Genomic DNA, 24541 nt, shown 5'->3' with positions numbered 1-24541 from the left:
CCATAGACAGAGCAGGAGCTGCCGGCAAAGCGCAGGAAAGAAGTGACATGTCACTTCTTTTTATGCAGCGCTTTGGCAGAAGCCGAAGCGCTGCGCTCTAAAACGCCACGTGCGCACGGCCCCTGCAGAATCTCCATAGACTGTGCAGGGGACGCAGAACGCATGCAGTTACGCTGCGCTACAAAGTGCAGCGTAACTGCATGTATTTACGCAACGTGCGCACATAGCCTAAGAGTACATATAGGAATGCAGGAGATCTGGAGGGTTCTGTAGAATAAACAACACAGTAAAGTAAAGACAAAATGTCAGGCTGATGGAGTATACTGTGTAGGGATTGAAGATATGGAGGAAAAGATACCCTGACGCGCGTTTCGCTGTGGGATTCTTCATGAGGGTGATTATGGGATGTGCAGAGGGGGATTTTATACCACTCACCTCAGCGTTAATGTTGGTGCTCGTGTCTGTACCATCCGGACCGGAAGCTCATGGTGCGGCGTTCTACGTCACTTCCCCCCGCTCTCAATGGCAAAGTGGAGGGAGTTACAGGATGCATTGTCATGACAACCAATACAATGGCTGCAAGACAAAGTACACATCGCAAGGATTGCAGCAGGGTAAAGTGTCCTCATCACATCCCCCAGCTCAAGAGGAGGGAGGGGAGCGAGGCGAAACACGTCACCATGCCAACCAACCCATAAACTTATAGACAGGGAGGAATGAAATTCTCCAAGAAGATGGATCACAGGGACAATTACACAAACAGTGCCATAATAAATACGTTATTATAAAAAATAATATATTAAAAGGAAGATACTTAGTATGAAATAATACACAAGAATATATTCGTGCTGAAGAAAACCTCGCTGCCTCTTCTCTGAGGTCACGCAGTGGTGTCTATGAGACTGGAGTAGGGAATCTGCCCCTGCGGCCCTGGACGGCTTCATATCGTACTACAGCCTTGACTAATAGAACTTCTCTCCTCAGATGCTGAAATCTCCGGTCTTGTATCACTTCATGATGAATATGGTGAATATGTTCCCTTCTGGATAGCACTTTCATTCGTGGCGATGGCTTGCATCCCTCTGCTAGTAATGGTGAGCGTCTACGTATCTTATCAGTCCCATCATCCAGCCCTGCCATCCCCGACACCAGTCACTACACATCATCCAGCCCTGCCATCTGCAACAGCGTGACTACACATCATCCAGCCCTGCCATCTGCAACAGCGTGACTACACATCATCCAGCCCTGCCATCTGCAACAGCGTGACTACACATCATCCAGCCCTGCCATCTGCAACAGCGGTCACTACACATCATCCAGCCCTGCCATCTGCAACAGCGGTGACTACACATCATCCAGCCCTGCCATCTGCAACAGCGGTGACTACACATCATCCAGCCCTGCCATCTGCAACAGCGGTGACTACACATCATCCAGCCCTGCCATCTGCAACAGCGGTCACTACACATCATCCAGCCCTGCCATCTGCAACAGCGGTGACTACACATCATCCAGCCCTGCCATCTGCAACAGCGGTGACTACACATCATCCAGCCCTGCCATCTGCAACAGCGGTCACTACACATCATCCAGCCCTGCCATCCCCGACACCAGTCACTACACATCATCCAGCCCTGCCATCCCCGACACCAGTCACTACACATCATCCAGCCCTGCCATCTGCAACAGCGTGACTACACATCATCCAGCCCTGCCATCTGCAACAGCGTGACTACACATCATCCAGCCCTGCCATCTGCAACAGCGGTCACTACACATCATCCAGCCCTGCCATCTGCAACAGCGGTGACTACACATCATCCAGCCCTGCCATCTGCAACAGCGGTGACTACACATCATCCAGCCCTGCCATCTGCAACAGCGGTCACTACACATCATCCAGCCCTGCCATCCCCGACACCAGTCACTACACATCATCCAGCCCTGCCATCTGCAACAGCGGTGACTACACATCATCCAGCCCTGCCATCTGCAACACCAGTCACTACACATCATCCAGCCCTGCCATCTGCAACAGCGGTGACTACACATCATCCAGCCCTGCCATCTGCAACAGCGGTGACTACACATCATCCAGCCCTGCCATCTGCAACAGCGGTGACTACACATCATCCAGCCCTGCCATCTGCAACACCAGTCACTACACATCATCCAGCCCTGCCATCTGCAACAGCGGTGACTACACATCATCCAGCCCTGCCATCTGCAACAGCGGTGACTACACATCATCCAGCCCTGCCATCTGCAACAGCGTGACTACACATCATCCAGCCCTGCCATCTGCAACAGCGTGACTACACATCATCCAGCCCTGCCATCTGCAACAGCGGTGACTACACATCATCCAGCCCTGCCATCTGCAACAGCGGTCACTACACATCATCCAGCCCTGCCATCTGCAACAGCGGTGACTACACATCATCCAGCCCTGCCATCTGCAACACCAGTCACTACACATCATGCAGCCCTGCCATCTGCAACAGCGGTGACTACACATCATCCAGCCCTGCCATCTGCAACAGCGGTGACTACACATCATCCAGCCCTGCCATCTGCAACAGCAGTCACTACACATCATCCAGCACTGCCATCCCCGACACCAGTCACTACATCATCCAGCACTGCCATCTGCAACAGCGTGACTACACATCATCCAGCCCTGCCATCTGCAACACCAGTCACTACACATCATCCAGCCCTGCCATCTGCAACAGCGGTGACTACACATCATCCAGCCCTGCCATCTGCAACAGCGGTGACTACACATCATCCAGCCCTGCCATCTGCAACAGCAGTCACTACACATCATCCAGCACTGCCATCCCCGACACCGGTCACTACACATCATCCAGCCCTGCCATCCCCGACACCAGTCACTACATCATCCAGCACTGCCATCCCCGACACCAGTCACTACACATCATCCAGCCCTGCCATCCCCGACACCGGTCACTACACATCATCCAGCCATGCCATCTGCAACAGCGGTCACTACACATCATCCAGCCCTGCCATCTGCAACAGCGGTGACTACACATCATCCAGCCCTACTATCCCCGACACCAGTCACTACACATCATCCAGCACTGCCATCCCCGACACCGGTCACTACACATCATCCAGCCCTGCCATCCCCGACACCGGTCACTACACATCATCCAGCCATGCCATCTTCAACAGCGGTCACTACACATCATCCAGCCCTGCCATCTGCAACACCAGTCACTACACATCATCCAGCCCTGCCATCTGCAACAGCGGTGACTACACATCATCCAGCCCTGCCATCTGCAACAGCGGTGACTACACATCATCCAGCCCTGCCATCTGCAACAGCGGTGACTACACATCATCCAGCCCTGCCATCTGCAACAGCGGTGACTACACATCATCCAGCCCTGCCATCTGCAACAGCGGTGACTACACATCATCCAGCCCTGCCATCTGCAACAGCGGTGACTACATCATCCAGCCCTGCCATCTGCAACAGCGGTGACTACACATCATCCAGCCCTGCCATCTGCAACAGCGGTGACTACACATCATCCAGCCCTGCCATCTGCAACAGCGGTGACTACACATCATCCAGTCCTGCCATCTGCAACAGCGGTCACTACACATCATCCAGCCCTGCCATCTGCAACAGCGGTGACTACACATCATCCAGTCCTGCCATCTGCAACAGCGGTCACTACACATCATCCAGCCCTGCCATCTGCAACAGCGGTGACTACACATCATCCAGCCCTGCCATCTGCAACAGCGGTGACTACACATCATCCAGCCCTGCCATCCCCGACACCAGTCACTACACATCATCCAGCCCTGCCATCTGCAACAGCAGTCACTACACATCATCCAGCCCTGCCATCCCCGACACCAGTCACTACACATCATCCAGCCCTGCCATCCCCGACACCGGTCACTACACATCATCCAGCCCTGCCATCCCCAACACCAGTCACTACATCATCCAGCCCTGCCATCTGCAACACCAGTCACTACATCATCCAGCCCTGCCATCTGCAACACCAGTCACTACACATCATCCAGCCCTGCCATCTGCAACACCGGTCACTACACTTCATCCAGCCCTGCCATCTGCAACACCAGTCACTACACATCATCCAGCCCTGCCATCCCCGACACCAGTCACTACACATCATCCAGCCCTGCCATCCCCGACACCGGTCACTACACATCATCCAGCCCTGCCATCTGCAACACCAGTCACTACATCATCCAGGCCTGCCATCCCCGACACCAGTCACTACACATCATCCAGCCCTGCCATCTGCAACAGCGGTGACTACACATCATCCAGCCCTGCCATCTGCAACAGCGGTGACTACACATCATCCAGCCCTGCCATCCCCGACACCAGTCACTACACATCATCCAGCCCTGCCATCTGCAACAGCAGTCACTACACATCATCCAGCCCTGCCATCCCCGACACCAGTCACTACACATCATCCAGCCCTGCCATCCCCGACACCGGTCACTACACATCATCCAGCCCTGCCATCCCCAACACCAGTCACTACATCATCCAGCCCTGCCATCTGCAACACCAGTCACTACATCATCCAGCCCTGCCATCTGCAACACCAGTCACTACACATCATCCAGCCCTGCCATCTGCAACACCGGTCACTACACTTCATCCAGCCCTGCCATCTGCAACACCAGTCACTACACATCATCCAGCCCTGCCATCCCCGACACCAGTCACTACACATCATCCAGCCCTGCCATCCCCGACACCAGTCACTACACATCATCCAGCCCTGCCATCCCCGACACCGGTCACTACACATCATTCAGCCCTGCCATCTGCAACACCAGTCACTACATCATCCAGGCCTGCCATCCCCGACACCAGTCACTACACATCATCCAGCCCTGCCATCCCCGACACCGGTCACTACACATCATCCAGCCCTGCCATCCCCAACACCAGTCACTACATCATCCAGCCCTGCCATCTGCAACACCAGTCACTACATCATCCAGCCCTGCCATCTGCAACACCGGTCAGTACACATCATCCAGCCCTGCCATCTGCAACAGCAGTCACTACACATCATCCAGCCCTGCCATCCCCGACACCAGTCACTACACATCATCCAGCCCTGCCATCCCCGACACCGGTCACTACACATCATCCAGCCCTGCCATCCCCAACACCAGTCACTACATCATCCAGCCCTGCCATCTGCAACACCAGTCACTACATCATCCAGCCCTGCCATCTGCAACACCAGTCACTACACATCATCCAGCCCTGCCATCTGCAACACCAGTCACTACACATCATCCAGCCCTGCCATCTGCAACACCGGTCACTACACTTCATCCAGCCCTGCCATCTGCAACACCAGTCACTACACATCATCCAGCCCTGCCATCCCCGACACCAGTTACTACACATCATCCAGCCCTGCCATCTGCAACAGCGGTGACTACACATCATCCAGCCCTGCCATCTGCAACAGCGGTGACTACACATCATCCAGCCCTGCCATCTGCAACAGCGGTGACTACACATCATCCAGCCCTGCCATCTGCAACAGCGGTGACTACACATCATCCAGCCCTGCCATCTGCAACAGCGGTGACTACATCATCCAGCCCTGCCATCTGCAACAGCGGTGACTACACATCATCCAGCCCTGCCATCTGCAACAGCGGTGACTACACATCATCCAGCCCTGCCATCTGCAACAGCGGTGACTACACATCATCCAGTCCTGCCATCTGCAAAAGCAGTCACTACACATCATCCAGCCCTGCCATCTGCAACAGCGGTCACTACACATCATCCAGCCCTGCCATCCCCGACACCGGTCACTACACATCATCCAGCCCTGCCATCTGCAACACCGGTCACTACACATCATCCAGCCCTGCCATCCCCGACACCAGTCACTACACATCATCCAGCCCTGCCATCCCAGACACCGGTCACTACACATCATCCAGCCCTGCCATCCCCGACACCGGTCACTACATCATCCAGCCCTGCCATCCCCGACACCAGTCACTACACATCATCCAGCCCTGCCATCCCCAACACCGGTCACTACACATCATCCAGCCCTGCCATCCCCGACACCAGTCACTACACATCATCCAGCCCTGCCATCTCTGACACCAGTCACTACACATCATCCAGCCCTGCCATCCCCGACACCGGTCACTACACATCATCCAGCCCTGCCATCCCCGACACCGGTCACTTCACATCATCCAGCCCTGCCATCTGCAACACCAGTCACTACATCATCCAGCCCTGCCATCTGCAACACCAGTCACTACATCATCCAGCCCTGCCATCTGCAACACCAGTCACTACACATCATCCAGCCCTGCCATCTGCAACACCAGTCACTACACATCATCCAGCCCTGCCATCTGCAACACCAGTCACTACATCATCCAGCCCTGCCATCTGCAACACCAGTCACTACATCATCCAGCCCTGCCATCTGCAACACCAGTCACTACACATCATCCAGCCCTGCCATCTGCAACACCAGTCACTACACATCATCCAGCCCTGCCATCTGCAACACCAGTCACTACATCATCCAGCCCTGCCATCTGCAACACCAGTCACTACACATCATCCAGCCCTGCCATCTGCAACACCAGTCACTACACATCATCCAGCCCTGCCATCTGCAACACCAGTCACTACACATCATCCAGCCCTGCCATCTGCAACACCAGTCACTACATCATCCAGCCCTGCCATCTGCAACACCAGTCACTACACATCATCCAGCCCTGCCATCTGCAACACCAGTCACTACACATCATCCAGCCCTGCCATCTGCAACAGCGGTGACTGCACATCATCCAGCCCTGCCATCTGCGACGCCAGTCACTACACATCATCCAGCCCTACCATCCCCGACACCAGTCACTACACATCATCCAGCCCTGCCATCCCCGACACCAGTCACTACACATCATCCAGCCCTACTATCCCCGACGCCAGTCACTACACATCATCCAGCCCTACTATCCCCGACACCAGTCACTACACATCATCCAGCCCTGCCATCTGCAACAGCGGTCACTACACATCATCCAGCCCTGCCATCCCCGACACCGGTCACTACACATCATCCAGCCCTGCCATCCCCGACACCGGTCACTACACATCATCCAGCCCTGCCATCTGCAACACCGGTCACTACACATCATCCAGCCCTGCCATCCCCGACACCAGTCACTACACATCATCCAGCCCTGCCATCCCCAACACCGGTCACTACACATCATCCAGCCCTGCCATCTGCAACACCAGTCACTACACATCATCCAGCCCTGCCATCCCCGACACCAGTCACTACACATCATCCAGCCCTGCCATCTCTGACACCAGTCACTACACATCATCCAGCCCTGCCATCTGCAACACCAGTCACTACACATCATCCAGCCCTGCCATCTGCAACACCAGTCACTACACATCATCCAGCCCTGCCATCCTCGACACCGGTCACTACACATCATCCAGCCCTGCCATCCCCGACACCGGTCACTACACATCATCCAGCCCTGCCATCCCCAACACCGGTCACTACACATCATCCAGCCCTGCCATCTGCAACACCAGTCACTACATATCATCCAGCCCTGCCATCCCCGACACCGGTCACTACACATCATCCAGCCCTGCCATCCCCAACACCGGTCACTACACATCATCCAGCCCTGCCATCTGCAACACCAGTCACTACATATCATCCAGCCCTGCCATCCCCGACACCAGTCACTACACATCATCCAGCCCTGCCATCCCCGACACCGGTCACTACACATCATCCAGCCCTGCCATCCCAGACACCGGTCACTACACATCATCCAGCCCTGCCATCCCCGACACCAGTCACTACACATCATCCAGCCCTGCCATCCCCGACACCAGTCACTACACATCATCCAGCCCTGCCATCCCCGACACCGGTCACTACACATCATCCAGCCCTGCCATCTGCAACACCAGTCACTACACATCATCCAGCCCTGCCATCCCCGACACCGGTCACTACACATCATCCAGCCCTGCCATCCCCGACACCAGTCACTACACATCATCCAGCCCTGCCATCCCCGACACCGGTCACTACACATCATCCAGCCCTGCCATCCCCGACACCAGTCACTACACATCATCCAGCCCTGCCATCTCTGACACCAGTCACTACACATCATCCAGCCCTGCCATCCCCGACACCGGTCACTACACATCATCCAGCCCCGCCATCCCCAACACCGGTCACTACACATCATCCAGCCCTGCCATCTGCAACACCAGTCACTACACATCATCCAGCCCTGCCATCCCCGACACCGGTCACTACACATCATCCAGCCCTGCCATCCCCGACACCAGTCACTACATCATCCAGCCCTGCCATCCCCGACACCAGTCACTACATCATCCAGCCCTGCAAGGGGCGACACCGGTCACTACATCATCCAGCCCTGCCATCTCTGACACCAGTCACTACACATCATCCAGCCCTGCCATCTGCAACACCAGTCACTACATCATCCAGCCCTGCCATCTGCAACACCGGTCACTACACATCATCCAGCCCTGCCATCTGCAACACCAGTCACTACACATCATCCAGCCCTGCCATCCCCGACACCGGTCACTACACATCATCCAGCCCTGCCATCTGCAACACCAGTCACTACACATCATCCAGCCCTGCCATCTGCAACACCAGTCACTACACATCATCCAGCCCTGCCATAACCGGACGCCGGTCACTACACATCATCCAGCCCTGCCATCCCCGACACCGGTCACTACACATCATCCAGCCCTGCCATCTGCAACACCAGTCACTACACATCATCCAGCCCTGCCATCCCCGACACCGGTCACTACATCATCCAGCCCTGCCATCCCCAACACCGGTCACTACACATCATCCAGCCCTGCCATCCCCGACACCGGTCACTACACATCATCCAGCCCTGCCATCTCTGACACCAGTCACTACACATCATCCAGCCCTGCCATCCCCGACACCGGTCACTACATCATCCAGCCCTGCCATCCCCAACACCGGTCACTACACATCATCCAGCCCTGCCATCTGCAACACCAGTCACTACACATCATCCAGCCCTGCCATCCCCGACACCGGTCACTACACATCATCCAGCCCTGCCATCCCCGACACCGGTCACTACACATCATCCAGCCCTGCCATCCCCGACACCGGTCACTACACATCATCCAGCCCTGCCATCTCTGACACCAGTCACTACACATCATCCAGCCCTGCCATCTGCAACACCAGTCACTACACATCATCCAGCCCTGCCATCCCCGACACCGGTCACTACACATCATCCAGCCCTGCCATCCCCAACACCGGTCACTACACATCATCCAGCCCTGCCATCTGCAACACCAGTCACTACACATCATCCAGCCCTGCCATCCCCGACACCGGTCACTACACATCATCCAGCCCTGCCATCCCCGACACCGGTCACTACACATCATCCAGCCCTGCCATCCCCGACACCGGTCACTACACATCATCCAGCCCTGCCATCCCCGACACCGGTCACTACACATCATCCAGCCCTGCCATCCCCGACACCGGTCACTACACATCATCCAGCCCTGCCATCCCCGACACCAGTCACTACACATCATCCAGCCCTGCCATCTGCAACACCAGTCACTACACATCATCCAGCCCTGCCATCTGCAACACCAGTCACTACACATCATCCAGCCCTGCCATCCCAGACACCGGTCACTACACATCATCCAGCCCTGCCATCCCCGACACCAGTCACTACACATCATCCAGCCCTGCCATCCCCGACACCAGTCACTACACATCATCCAGCCCTGCCATCCCCGACACCGGTTACTACACATCATCCAGCCCTGCCATCTGCAACACCAGTCACTACACATCATCCAGCCCTGCCATCCCCGACACCGGTCACTACACATCATCCAGCCCTGCCATCCCCGACACCAGTCACTACACATCATCCAGCCCTGCCATCCCCGACACCAGTCACTACACATCATCCAGCCCTGCCATCTGCAACACCAGTCACTACACATCATCCAGCCCTGCCATAACCGGACGCCGGTCACTACACATCATCCAGCCCTGCCATCCCCGACACCGGTCACTACACATCATCCAGCCCTGCCATCTGCAACACCAGTCACTACACATCATCCAGCCCTGCCATCCCCGACACCGGTCACTACATCATCCAGCCCTGCCATCCCCGACACCGGTCACTACACATCATCCAGCCCTGCCATCCCCGACACCAGTCACTACACATCATCCAGCCCTGCTATCCCCGACACCAGTTACTACACATCATCCAGCCCTGCCATCCCCGACACCGGTCACTACACATCATCCAGCCCTGCCATCCCCGACACCGGTCACTACACATCATCCAGCCCTGCCATCCCCGACACCAGTCACTACACATCATCCAGCCCTGCCATCCCCGACACCAGTCACTACACATCATCCAGCCCTGCCATCCCCGACACCAGTCACTACACATCATCCAGCCCTGCCATCCCCGACACCGGTCACTACACATCATCCAGCCCTGCCATCCCCGACACCAGTCACTACACATCATCCAGCCCTGCTATCCCCGACACCAGTCACTACACATCATCCAGCCCTGCCATCCCCGACACCGGTCACTACACATCATCCAGCCCTGCCATCCCCGACACCGGTCACTACACATCATTGGGCTGCTTTATGTAATCTTTGGCATACTGTGTTGAGGATGCTTTCTCTGGCCCATTTATGCTAATATTTTATCTTATTCTAATAAAGGCTATATTTTAGTAACTTTGCTGTTTAGACAAAACTCCTAGTGGTGACACCCATATGATTTGTCATTTTTCACATCTGTTGCTTATTTTCCTCACTACACATCACCCATCATCCAGCCCTGACGACCTTCACTACATATCACCCATCATGAAGCATTGACTTCCCTGATGCTGTCACTACACACCATCCAACCCTGACCTTTTTGATGCCGGTCACTACACATCACCCATCATCCAGCCCTGCTATCCCTGACACCGGTCAATACACATCACCCATCATCCAGCCCTGACCTCCCTGATGCCGGTCACTACATATTACCCATCATCCACCACTGATCTCCCTGATGTCGTCACTACACATTATCCAGCACTGGCCTCCCTGATGCTGGTCACTACACATCACTCATCATCCACCACTAAAATCCTTGATGTTGTTCACTACACATCACTCATCATCCAGAACTGACCTCCCTGATGCCGGTCACTACACATCACCCATCATCCAGCCCTGATATCCCTGACACCGGTCACTACACATCACCCATCATCCAGCCCTGACCTCCCTGATGCCGGTCACTACATATCACCCATCATCCACCACTGATCTCCCTGATGTCGTCACTACACATTATCCAGCACTGGCCTCCCTGATGCTGGTCACTACACATCACTCATCATCCACCACTAAAATCCTTGATGTTGTTCACTACACATCACTCATCATCCAGAACTGACCTCCCTGATGCCGGTCACTACACATCACCCATCATCCAGCCCTGACCTCCCTGATGCTGGTCACTACACATCACCCATCATCCACCACTGATCTCCCTGATGTCGTCACTACACATTATCCAGCACTGGCCTCCCTGATGCTGGTCACTACACATCACTCATCATCCACCACTAAAATCCTTGATGTTGTTCACTACACATCACTCATCATCCAGAACTGACCTCCCTGATGCCGGTCACTACACATCACCCATCATCCAGCCCTGACCTCCCTGATGCTGGTCACTACACATCACCCATCATCCAGCTCTGCTATCCCTGACACCGGTCACTACACATCACCCATCATCCAGAACTGACCTCCATGATGCCGGTAACTACACATCACCCATCATCCAGCCCTGATATCCCTGACACCGGTCACTACACATCACCCATCATCCAGCCCTGACCTCCCTGATGCCGGTCACTACATATCACCCATCATCCACCACTGATCTCCCTGATGTCGTCACTACACATTATCCAGCACTGGCCTCCCTGATGCTGGTCACTACACATCACTCATCATCCACCACTAAAATCCTTGATGTTGTTCACTACACATCACCCATCATCCAGCCCTGATCTCCCTGATGCCAGTCACTACACATCACCCATCATCCAGCCCTGACCTCCCTGACGCCAGTCACTACACATCACCCATCATCCAGCCTTGACCTCCCTGATGTCATCACTACACATTATCCAGCACTGGCCTCCCTGATGCTGGTCACTACACATCACTCATCATCCACCACTAAAATCCTTGATGTTGTTCACTACACATCACTCATCATCCAGAACTGACCTCCCTGATGCCGGTCACTACACATCACCCATCATCCAGCCCTGACCTCCCTGATGCTGGTCACTACACATCACCCATCATCCAGCCCTGACCTCCCTAATGTCGGTCTCTACACATCACCCATCATCCAGCCCTGATCTCCCTGATGCCAGTCATTACACATCACCCATCATCCAGCCCTGACCTCCCTGATGTCGGTCACTACACATCATCCATTGTCCTCTCGTTAGTCTGCATTTTGTGCTGTACAGACCAGTGACCGCAGTGGTGGTTGTAGTCTGCAAGGCTCAGGATCTGTACGATGCACAGCGCAGATTAGTTTCTTGTATTTTGGGGAACAGATGAAGCATTTCCGGCCCCGTTCGGTCCATTATACTCATTCAGCCCAAGACGGAGACCAGATTATTATAAATGTCTTAATAGAAAACGAAAAGTCTCCATGTTCCTCAAAATGTCATCTACAACCATCCTGTGAAGTATCATCTATACCACGTATATATATAAAAAAAATTGAACTTTAAATGAAATAAATTTATATTTTGCTTTATTTGCTCTGCACCAAAATACTAACAAATGGTAAAGGAAACCCCAAATTCTGTACATCCCCCTCAAAAAGATATAACGTGAGATCAGTGCTACCCCACCGTCCGTTGACCTATTCATTTCATTGTGGTTGTTCAGTTTGTAAACAAAGTTGTTTAAAAAAAGGAGTAAAAACTGGGAGAGGGTCAGCAATGACTGCTGATTATTTCCATGAAGATCTGGATCTGTATATTGGGCCGTTGTGGAAACGTAGAGGCCGGTAATGGGAGGGATCAATAATGACGAGATAAGAGACGAGGAGGTGACCGATGCGACCTGTGTCTTGTCTTATAGTGCCTGTGTTGTAAGAAGCCAGAGACCGAGGATATGGAGAGACGCACAGAAGAAACAAGAGGACAGATCAGCTCCTCACAGATGGGTAATTGTCACATCTGTGTATAGTGATTGTAGGGAGGACAGATCAGCTCCTCACAGATGGGTAATTGTCACATCTGTGTATAGTGATTGTAGGGAGGACGGATCAGCTCCTCACAGACTGTACTGATCACATCTGTGTATAGTGATTGTAGGGAGGACGGATCAGCTCCTCACAGACTGTACTGATCATATCTGTGTATAGTGATTGTAGGGAGGACGGATCAGCTCCTCACAGACTGTACTGATCACATCTGTGTATAGTGACTGTAGGGAGGACGGATCAGCTCCTCACAGACTGTACTGATCACATCTGTGTATAGTGATTCTAGGAAGGACGGATCAGCTCCTCACAGACTGTACTGATCACATCTGTGTATACTGACTGTAGGGAGGACGGATCAGCTCCTCACAGACTGTACTGATCACATCTGTGTATAGTGATTGTAGGGAGGACGGATCAGCTCCTCACAGACTGTACTGATCACATCTGTGTATAGTGATTGTAGGGAGGACGGATCAGCTCCTCACAGACTGTACTGATCACATCTGTGTATAGTGACTGTAGGGAGGACGGATCAGCTCCTCACAGACTGTACTGATCACATCTGTGTATAGTGATTGTAGGGAGGACACATCAGCTCCTCACAGACTGTACTGATCACATCTGTGTATAGTGATTGTAGGGAGGATGATTCAGCTCCTCACAGACGGTACTGATCACATCTGTGTATAGTGATTGTAGGGAGGATGATTCAGCTCCTCACAGACGGTACTGATCACATCTGTGTATAGTGATTGTAGGGAGGACACATCAGCTCCTCACAGACTGTACTGATCACATCTGTGTATAGTGATTGTAGGGAGGATGATTCAGCTCCTCACAGACGGTACTGATCACATCTGTGTATAGTGATTGTAGGGAGGAAAGAGAAGCTCCTCACACATGGTACTGATCACATCTGTGAATAGTGATTGTAGGAAGGAAAGAGCAGCTCCTCACACATGGTACTGATCACATCTGTGAATAGTGATTGTAGGAAGGAAAGAGCAGCTCCTCACACATGGTACTGATCACATCTGTGTATAGTGATTGTAGGAAGGAAAGAGCAGCTCCTCACACATGGTACTGATCACATCTGTGTATAGTGACTGTAGGGAGGAAAGAGCAGCTCCTCACACATGGTACTGATCACATCTGTGTATAGTGACTGTAGGGAGGAAAGAGCAGCTCCTCACACATGGTACTGATCACATCTGTGTATAGTGACTGTAGGGAGGAAAGAGCAGCTCCTCACACATGGTACTGATCACATCTGTGTATAGTGATTGTAGGGAGGACGGATCAGCTCCTCACATACGGTACTGATCACATCTGTGAATAGTGATTGTAGGGAGGACAGATCAGCTCCTCACAGACGGTACTGATCACATCTGTGTATAGTGATTGTAGGGAGGACAGATCAGCTCCTCACAGACGGTACTGATCACATCTGTGAATAGTGATTGTAGGGAGGACGGATCAGCTCCTCACAGACTGTACTGATCACATCTGTGTATAGTGATTGTAGAGAGGACGGATCAGCTCCTCACAGACTGTACTGATCACATCTGTGTATAGTGATTGTAGGGAGGACAGATCAGCTCCTCACAGACTGTACTGATCACATCTGTGTATAGTGATTGTAGGGAGGACGGATCGGCTCCTCACAGACTGTACTGATCACATCTGTGTATAGTGATTGTAGGGAGGACGGATCAACTCCTCACAGACTGTACTGATCACATCTGTGTATAGTGATTGTAGGGAGGACACATCAGCTCCTCACAGACTGTACTGATCATATCTGTGTATAGTGATTGTAGGGAGGACGGATCAGCTCCTCACAGACTGTACTGATCACATCTGTGTATAGTGATTCTAGGAAGGACGGATCAGCTCCTCACAGACTGTACTGATCACATCTGTGTATAGTGATTGTAGGGAGGACACATCAGCTCCTCACAGACTGTACTGATCATATCTGTGTATAGTGATTGTAGGGAGGACGGATCAGCTCCTCACAGACTGTACTGATCACATCTGTGTATAGTGACTGTAGGGAGGACGGATCAGCTCCTCACAGACTGTACTGATCACATCTGTGTATAGTGATTCTAGGAAGGACGGATCAGCTCCTCACAGACTGTACTGATCACATCTGTGTATAGTGATTGTAGGGAGGAAAGAGAAGCTCCTCACACATGGTACTGATCACATCTGTGAATAGTGATTGTAGGAAGGAAAGAGCAGCTCCTCACACATGGTACTGATCACATCTGTGAATAGTGATTGTAGGGAGGAAAGAGCAGCTCCTCACACATGGTACTGATCACATCTGTGAATAGTGATTGTAGGAAGGAAAGAGCAGCTCCTCACACATGGTACTGATCACATCTGTGCATAGTGATTGTAGGGAGGACGGATCAGCTCCTCACAGACTGTACTGATCACATCTGTGAATAGTGATTGTAGGGAGGACGGATCAGCTTCTCACAGACTGTACTGATCACATCTGTGTATACTGACTGTAGGGAGGACGGATCAGCTCCTCACAGACGGTACTGATCACATCTGTGAATAGTGATTGTAGGGAGGACAGATCAGCTCCTCACAGACGGTACTGATCACATCTGTGTATAGTGATTGTAGGGAGGACGGATCAACTCCTCACAGACGGTACTGATCACATCTGTGTATAGTGATTGTAGGGAGGACGGATCAACTCCTCACAGACTGTACGGATCACATCTGTGTATAGGGATTGTAGGGAGGACAGATCAGGTCCTCACAGACTGTACTGATCACTTCTGTGTATAGTGATTGTAGAGAGGACGGATCAGCTCCTCACAGATGGTACTGATCACATCTGTGTATAGTGACTGTAGGGAGGATGGATCAGCTCCTCACAGACTGTACTGATCACTTCTGTGTATAGTGATTGTAGGGAGGATGGATCAGCTCCCCACAGACTGTACTGATCACATCTGTGTATAGTGATTGTAGGGAGGATGGATCAGCTCCTCACAGACTGTACTGATCACATCTGTGTATAGTGATTGTAGGAAGGACGGATCAGCTTCTCACAGACTGTACTGATCACATCTGTGTATAGTGATTATAGGGAGGACGGATCAGCTTCTCACAGACTGTACTGATCACATCTGTGTATAGTGATTGTAAGGAGGACGGATCAGCTCCTCACAGACTGTACTGATCACATCTGTGTATAGTGATTGTAGGGAGGACGGATCAGCTTCTCACAGACTGTACTGATCACTTCTGTGTATAGTGATTGTAGGGAGGACAGATCAGCTCCTCACAGATGGTACTGATCACATCTGTGTGTAGTGATTGTAGGGAGGACGGATCAGCTTCTCACAGACTGTACTGATCACATCTGTGTATAGTGATTATAGGGAGGACGGATCAGCTCCTCACAGACTGTACTGATCACTTCTGTGTATAGTGATTGTAGAGAGGACGGATCAGCTCCTCACAGATGGTACTGATCACTTCTGTGGTGTATAGTGACTGTAGGGAGGACGGATCAGCTCCTCACAGGCTGGTACTGATCACATCTGTGTATAGTGATTGTAGGGAGGACAGATCAGCTCCTCACAGATGGGTAATTGTCACATCTGTGTATAGTGATTGTAGGGAGGACACATCAGCTCCTCACAGACTGTACTGATCACATCTGTGTATAGTGATTGTAGGGAGGAAAGAGAAGCTCCTCACACATGGTACTGATCACATCTGTGAATAGTGATTGTAGGGAGGAAAGAGCAGCTCCTCACACATGGTACTGATCACATCTGTGAATAGTGATTGTAGGGAGGACGGATCAGCTTCTCACAGACTGTATTGATCACATCTGTGTATACTGACTGTAGGGAGGACGGATCAGCTCCTCACAGACGGTACTGATCACATCTGTGTATAGTGACTGTAGGGAGGACGGATCAGCTCCTCACAGACAGTACTGATCACATCTGTGAATAGTGATTGTAGGGAGGAAAGATCAGCTCCTCACAGACTGTACTGATCACATCTGTGTATAGTGATTGTAGGGAGGATGGATCAGCTCCTCACAGACTATACTGATCACATCTGTGTATAAAGATTGTAGGGAGGACAGATCAGCTCCTCACAGATGGTACTGATCACATCTGTGTATAGTGATTGTAGGGAGGATGGATCAGCTCCTCACAGACTGTACTAATCACATCTGTGAATAATGATTGTAGGGAGGACGGATCGGCTCCTCACAGACTGTACTGATCACATCTGTGTATAGTGATTGTAGGGAGGACGGATCAGCTCCTCATAGACGGTACTGATCACATCTGTGAATAGTGATTGTAGGGAGGACGGATCAACTCCTCACAGACTGTACTGATCACATCTGTGTATAGTGATTGTAGGGAGGACGGATCAGCTCCTCATAGACGGTACTGATCACATCTGTGAATAGTGATTGTAGGGAGGACGGATCAACTCCTCACAGACTGTACTGATCACATCTGTGTATAGTGACTGTAGGGAGGACGGATCAACTCCTCACAGACAGTACTGATCACATCTGTGAATAGTGATTGTAGGGAGGACAGATCAGCTCCTCACAGACGGTACTGATCACATCTGTGTATAGTGATTGTAGGGAGGACGGATCAACTCCTCACAGACGGTACTGATCACATCTGTGTATAGGGATTGTAGGGAGGACGGATCAGCTCCTCACAGACTGTACTGATCACATCTGTGTATAGTGATTGTAGGGAGGATGGATCAGCTCCTCACAGACTGTACTGATCACATCTGTGTATAGTGATTATAGGGAGGACAGATCAGCTCCTCACAGACTGTACTGATAACATCTGTGTATAGGGATTGTAGGGAGGACAGATCAGGTCCTCACAGACTGTACTGATCACTTCTGTGTATAGTGATTGTAGAGAGGACGGATCAGCTCCTCACAGATGGTACTGATCACATCTGTGTATAGTGACTGTAGAGAGGACGGATCAGCTCCTCACAGACTGTACTGATCACATCTGTGTATAGTGATTGTAGGAAGGATGGATCAGCTTCTCACAGACTGTACTGATCACATCTGTGTATAGTGATTATAGGGAGGACGGATCAGCTTCTCACAGACTGTACTGATCACATCTGTGTATAGTGATTATAGGGAGGACGGATCAGCTCCTCACAGACTGTACTGATCACTTCTGCGTATAGTGATTGTAGAGAGGACGGATCAGCTCCTCACAGATGGTACTGATCACATCTGTGTATAGTGACTGTAGAGAGGATGGATCAGCTCCTCACAGACTGTACTGATCACATCTGTGTATAGTGACTGTAGAGAGGACGGATCAGCTCCTCACAGACTGTACTGATCACATCTGTGTATAGTGATTGTAGGAAGGACGGATCAGCTCCTCACAGACTGTACTGATCACATCTGTGTATAGTGATTGTAGGGAGGACGGATCAGCTCCTCACAGACTGTACTGATCACATCTGTGTATAGTGATTGTAGGGAGGACGGATCAGCTCCTCACAGACTGTACTGATCACATCTGTGTATAGTGATTGTAGGGAGGACAGATCAGCTCCTCACAGACTGTACTGATCACATCTGTGTATAGTGATTGTAGGGAGGACAGATCAGCTCCTGACAGACTGTACTGATCACATCTGTGTATAGTGATTGTAGGGAGGACAGATCAGCTCCTCACAGACTGTACTGATCACATCTGTGTATAGTGACTGTAGGGAGGACGGATCAGCTCCTCACAGACTGTACTGATCACATCTGTGTATAGTGATTGTAGGGAGGACGGATCAGCTCCTCACAGACGGTACTGATCACATCTGTGTATAGTGATTGTAGGGAGGACGGATCAGCTCCTCACAGACTGTACTGATCACATCTGTGTATAGTGATTGTAGGGAGGACAGATCAGCTCCTCACAGACTGTACTGATCACATCTGTGTATAGTGACTGTAGGGAGGACAGATCAGCTCCACAGACTGTACTGATCACATCTGTGTATAGTGATTGTAGGGAGGACGGATCGGCTCCTCACAGACTGTACTGATCACATCTGTGTATAGTGATTGTAGGGAGGATGGATCAACTCCTCACAGACTGTACTGATCACATCTGTGTATAGTGATTGTAGGGAGGACGGATCAACTCCTCACAGACTGTACTGATCACATCTGTGTATAGTGATTGTAGGGAGGACAGATCAGCTCCTCACAGACTGTACTGATCACATCTGTGTATAGTGATTGTAGGGAGGATGGATCAGCTCCTCACAGACTGTACTGATCACATCTGTGTATAGTGACTGTAGGGAGGACGGATCAGCTCCTCACAGACTGTACTGATCACATCTGTGTATAGTGACTGTAGGGAGGACGGATCAACTCCTCACAGACTGTACTGATCACATCTGTGTATAGTGACTGTAGGGAGGATGGATTAGCTCCTCACAGACTGTACTGATCACATCTGTGTATAGTGATTGTAGGGAGGACGGATCAGCTCCTCACAGACTGTACTGATCACATCTGTGTATAGTGACTGTGGGGAGGACAGATCAGCTCCTCACACAGGTACTGATCACATCTGTGTATAGTGACTGTAGGGAGGACGGATCAGCTCCTCACAGACAGTACTGATCACATCTGTGTATAGTGACTGTGGGGAGGACAGATCAGCTCCTCACAGACTGTACTGATCACATCTGTGTATAGTGATTGTAGGGAGGACAGATCAGCTCCTCACAGACTGTACTGATCACATCTGTGTATAGTGACTGTAGGGAGGACGGATCAACTCCTCACAGACTGTACTGATCACATCTGTGTATAGTGACTGTAGGGAGGATGGATTAGCTCCTCACAGACTGTACTGATCACATCTGTGTATAGTGATTGTAGGGAGGACGGATCAGCTCCTCACAGACTGTACTGATCACATCTGTGTATAGTGATTGTAGGGAGGACAGATCAGCTCCTCACAGACTGTACTGATCACATCTGTGTATAGTGATTGTAGGGAGGACAGATCAGCTCCTCACAGACTGTACTGATCACATCTGTGTATAGTGATTGTAGGGAGGACAGATCAGCTCCTCACAGACTGTACTGATCACATCTGTGTATAGTGACTGTAGGGAGGACGGATCAGCTCCTCACAGACTGTACTGATCACATCTGTGTATAGTGATTGTAGGGAGGACGGATCAGCTCCTCACAGACGGTACTGATCACATCTGTGTATAGTGATTGTAGGGAGGACGGATCAGCTCCTCACAGACTGTACTGATCACATCTGTGTATAGTGATTGTAGGGAGGACAGATCAGCTCCTCACAGACTGTACTGATCACATCTGTGTATAGTGATTGTAGGGAGGACGGATCAGCTCCTCACAGACTGTACTGATCACATCTGTGTATAGTGATTGTAGGGAGGACGGATCAGCTCCTCACAGACTGTACTGATCACATCTGTGTATAGTGATTGTAGGGAGGATGGATCATCTCCTCACAGACTACTGATCTCATCTGTGTATAGTGATTGTAGGGAGGATGGATCAGCTCCTCACAGACTGTACTGATCACATCTGTGTATAGTGACTGTAGGGAGGACGGATCAGCTCCTCACAGACTGTACTGATCACATCTGTGTATAGTGACTGTAGGGAGGACGGATCAGCTCCTCACAGACTGTACTGATCACATCTGTGTATAGTGATTGTAGGGAGGACGGATCAGCTCCTCACAGACTGTACTGATCACATCTGTGTATAGTGATTGTAGGGAGGACACATCAGCTCCTCACAGACTGTACTGATCACATCTGTGTATAGTGACTGTAGGGAGGATGGATTAGCTCCTCACAGACAGTACTGATCACTTCTGTGTATAGTGACTGTAGGGAGGACGGATCAACTCCTCACAGACTGTACTGATCACATCTGTGTATAGTGATTGTAGGGAGGACGGATCAGCTCCTCACAGACAGTACTGATCACTTCTGTGTATAGTGATTGTAGAGAGGACGGATCAGCTCCTCACAGACTGTACTGATCACATCTGTGTATAGTGACTGTAGGGAGGACGGATCAACTCCTCACAGACTGTACTGATCACATCTGTGTATAGTGATTGTAGGGAGGACGGATCAGCTCCTCACAGACAGTACTGATCACTTCTGTGTATAGTGATTGTAGAGAGGACGGATCAGCTCCTCACAGACTGTACTGATCACATCTGTGTATAGTGACTGTAGGGAGGACGGATCAACTCCTCACAGACTGTACTGATCACATCTGTGTATAGTGACTGTAGGGAGGATGGATTAGCTCCTCACAGACAGTGCTGTAACGTGAATTGTTACATCACGCTCCATGTATCGCAAGAGAATGAGTCCAACAGAGGGCGACCCTACAGACATTGCACCAGGTGCGCCCCCTAGTGTTATATTCTCATACACTGTCCTCCCGCTGGATGTGATGTCTGTAGTTGGTGCGGCTCCGTCAGGTGCTGTCCCTGAACCTGTCATAACACAACCCTCTGCCATCTCTGTCCTCTCTCCTGGTTGTTTCCGTCCTATTCCATTCTTACTGGAGTCTCTATAGGCCAAGAACATTAACCCTTTGCCAGCCCTTCCTGCTTGTGGAGCTTTATCACACAGAAACCTCATGTAACTGATGATTTGTTTACAGATCGTCCTGGAGTAGAAGAAGAGAAGACGAGAGAGAAGAGGAGTCTCCTCATCACGATCCGCCAAATATTGGGGAGAATTAGGAAGGACCGCTAGTATAAAGAAATTCCGCAGAGAGATGAATTAGAGATGGGGAACTTCCCCGATGTAACAGAGGCCGGGATAACACAAGCGGAGACTCTCACAGGGGAGACATTCAGGCCAATTATGCTAATGACACTCAGATCAAACTCTGATCAGAGTGTGAGCCCAGGGTTGTCGCAGTGCGATCAGTGTGTGAGCCCAGGGTCGTCGCAGTGCGATCAGAGTGTGAGCCGAGTGTCGGCACAAGTACGATCAGAGTGTGAGCCGCGTGTCGGCACAAGTGCGATCAGAGTGTGAGCCGCGTGACGGCACAAGTGCGATCAGAGTGTGAGCCGCGTGTCGGCACAAGTGCGATCAGAGTGTGAGCCGAGTGTCGGCACAAGTGCGATCAGAGTGTGAGCCGCGTGACGGCACAAGTGCGATCAGAGTGTGAGCCGAGTGTCGGCACAAGTGCGATCAGAGTGTGAGCCGAGTGTCGGCACAAGTGCGATCAGAGTGTGAGCCGAGTGTCGGCACAAGTGCGATCATTGTCTTGCCGTGATGAGAAGAGAGAACAAGATTTCTCCATCTTCTCCGATCTTTGAGTCCTGAGAAATTTGACTTCAATCAGATGTGGAGTCTGATATTCGCACTCACCCATAGACTTGTATTTGGGGCAAATAGGTTTTTGGTAAACTTTTTAATCTATTTTTTTATTCATAGTGGGGATATATATATAAAAACGGAACATTTCTATGTCCGGGAGAATGAGGAGCCGAATCGGTGATTATGTATGGAATATTGAGATCCTCGTGGGGGATTTTCTTTATTTTTTTTTATTGTTTTGATGTAAAAGAATACAATGTTCCTCGTCCTGGAGTAAATCTGATTATTTCCTTTTCCTTTTCTCGCCTGCACTAGATCCCTGCACTAGATCCCTGCACTAGATCCCTGCGGGGGGTAAAGTATTGGGGGCTGCACAACTTATTTGCCTCAACAACAGTTTAGGAATTATCTGTATAAAGTGGCCACACACGTTAACCCCTTAATGAAGGGGCATCTTTTGGCCTTTAGGGCCGCAGACCCATTTGTCACATGCTGACGTGTTGCTTTACATGGCAGCCGCCTCCTAATGGCTGCGAGTCCCTGCGCTTCTGACAATTTGAATCGAGAAGAGCAAATTCCGGCAAAACTTTCTACTTTTCAAACTTTTCTCCGATCCCGTGATTGGGGAGTTGTGATGCTGCAGATTTCATGCATGGATTAGGTAAATTAGGTTCCTTGTCTTATTTTCATTGTTTTAATGCATATATTTATTTTTTTTACTTGTGGTTTTTTTTGTCACTTTTTTTTGTATCATATTTTAAATTATATCAAAGTTCCATGAAGTTTCCAAATTAAAACCACTTCGTTCTGTTTGGTTTACGTGGATTTTTATTGCGTTTCCGCTGCTGAAAAGCACTAAACTTACATGCATTTATTATTTTCTGTGGATTTTCCATTCAAATCTGTGGGGAAAAATCTCCAAAGAAAATGCACAAGAACAAGGTGTAGCTTGCTGTACAGATTCGTATTTTAAGCTTGGTTCACTGTCCATTATTTGTACTCCTTCTGTGTACATTGTATTGTTTGTAAGTAATCACCCCCTATAGTGCAAGGTTACAGCCATTTCTCGCTCTGTTGATTGTGTGATATGGGAGAAGGACGCCGTCACAACTATATCACACAATTAACAGAGCGAGAGATGGCTGTACAATCCAAAGAGCATTTATTCCAAGCAAATCAAAACGGTCCATCACATAATCCACAAAACACAGGGTAAAATTGTCCAGTAGTGGCGTAAATGTCCCTGTCTCTCTGAGAAGCCAGTTTCTCCCAGAGGTTCAATCTTCCTGCTTCACTCCTGAAGTTCTCAAACAGACTGACTGAATCTCCCAGGTAAGCAGAGAGTTTACAGTAGGTGGCCCACCTCCTCCCACGCCCAGGGACGGAAGCGCCTCAAGAGGCTATAACCTTGTACTACAGGGGGTGATTACTTACAAACAATACAATGTACACAGAAGGAGTACAAATAATGGACAGTGAACCAAGCTTAAAATAGGAATCTGCACAACATGTTACACCTCCCCCCATATCCAACCATCATAACCTCTCCCTCCTTCTGAATAAGTGAGTATGCCATGAGGTCTACACTCTGGCCACCTCACTTAAGTCCATGTTGTACAGCTGTGTATAGTCTATG

At 50.7% G+C, this 24541-nt stretch overlaps 1 protein-coding gene across 3 annotated transcripts in view; it reads left to right on the top strand.

Annotated features, from left to right (window-relative positions):
* Positions 1-23848, top strand: part of LOC142280852 (uncharacterized) — an 80173-nt gene extending 56325 nt beyond the window's left edge. For 2 of the 3 annotated variants that reach the window (XM_075332785.1, XM_075332787.1), the window contains 3 exons: positions 985-1094; positions 13365-13449; positions 22238-23848. In XM_075332785.1, coding sequence (XP_075188900.1) covers positions 985-1094; positions 13365-13449; positions 22238-22332 — 290 coding nt within the window. In that variant the 3' untranslated portion in view covers positions 22333-23848. The remainder of the gene's footprint in view (positions 1-984; positions 1095-13364; positions 13450-22237) is intronic. The other variant, XM_075332786.1, reaches the window with a different exon arrangement.
* The last annotated feature ends 693 nt before the right edge of the window (positions 23849-24541 follow it).

This window comes from Anomaloglossus baeobatrachus, chromosome 2 (genome assembly GCF_048569485.1).
Source record: "Anomaloglossus baeobatrachus isolate aAnoBae1 chromosome 2, aAnoBae1.hap1, whole genome shotgun sequence".
Taxonomy (NCBI): Eukaryota; Metazoa; Chordata; class Amphibia; order Anura; family Aromobatidae; genus Anomaloglossus; species Anomaloglossus baeobatrachus.
This window is presented reverse-complemented; position numbering and strand designations above follow the sequence as displayed.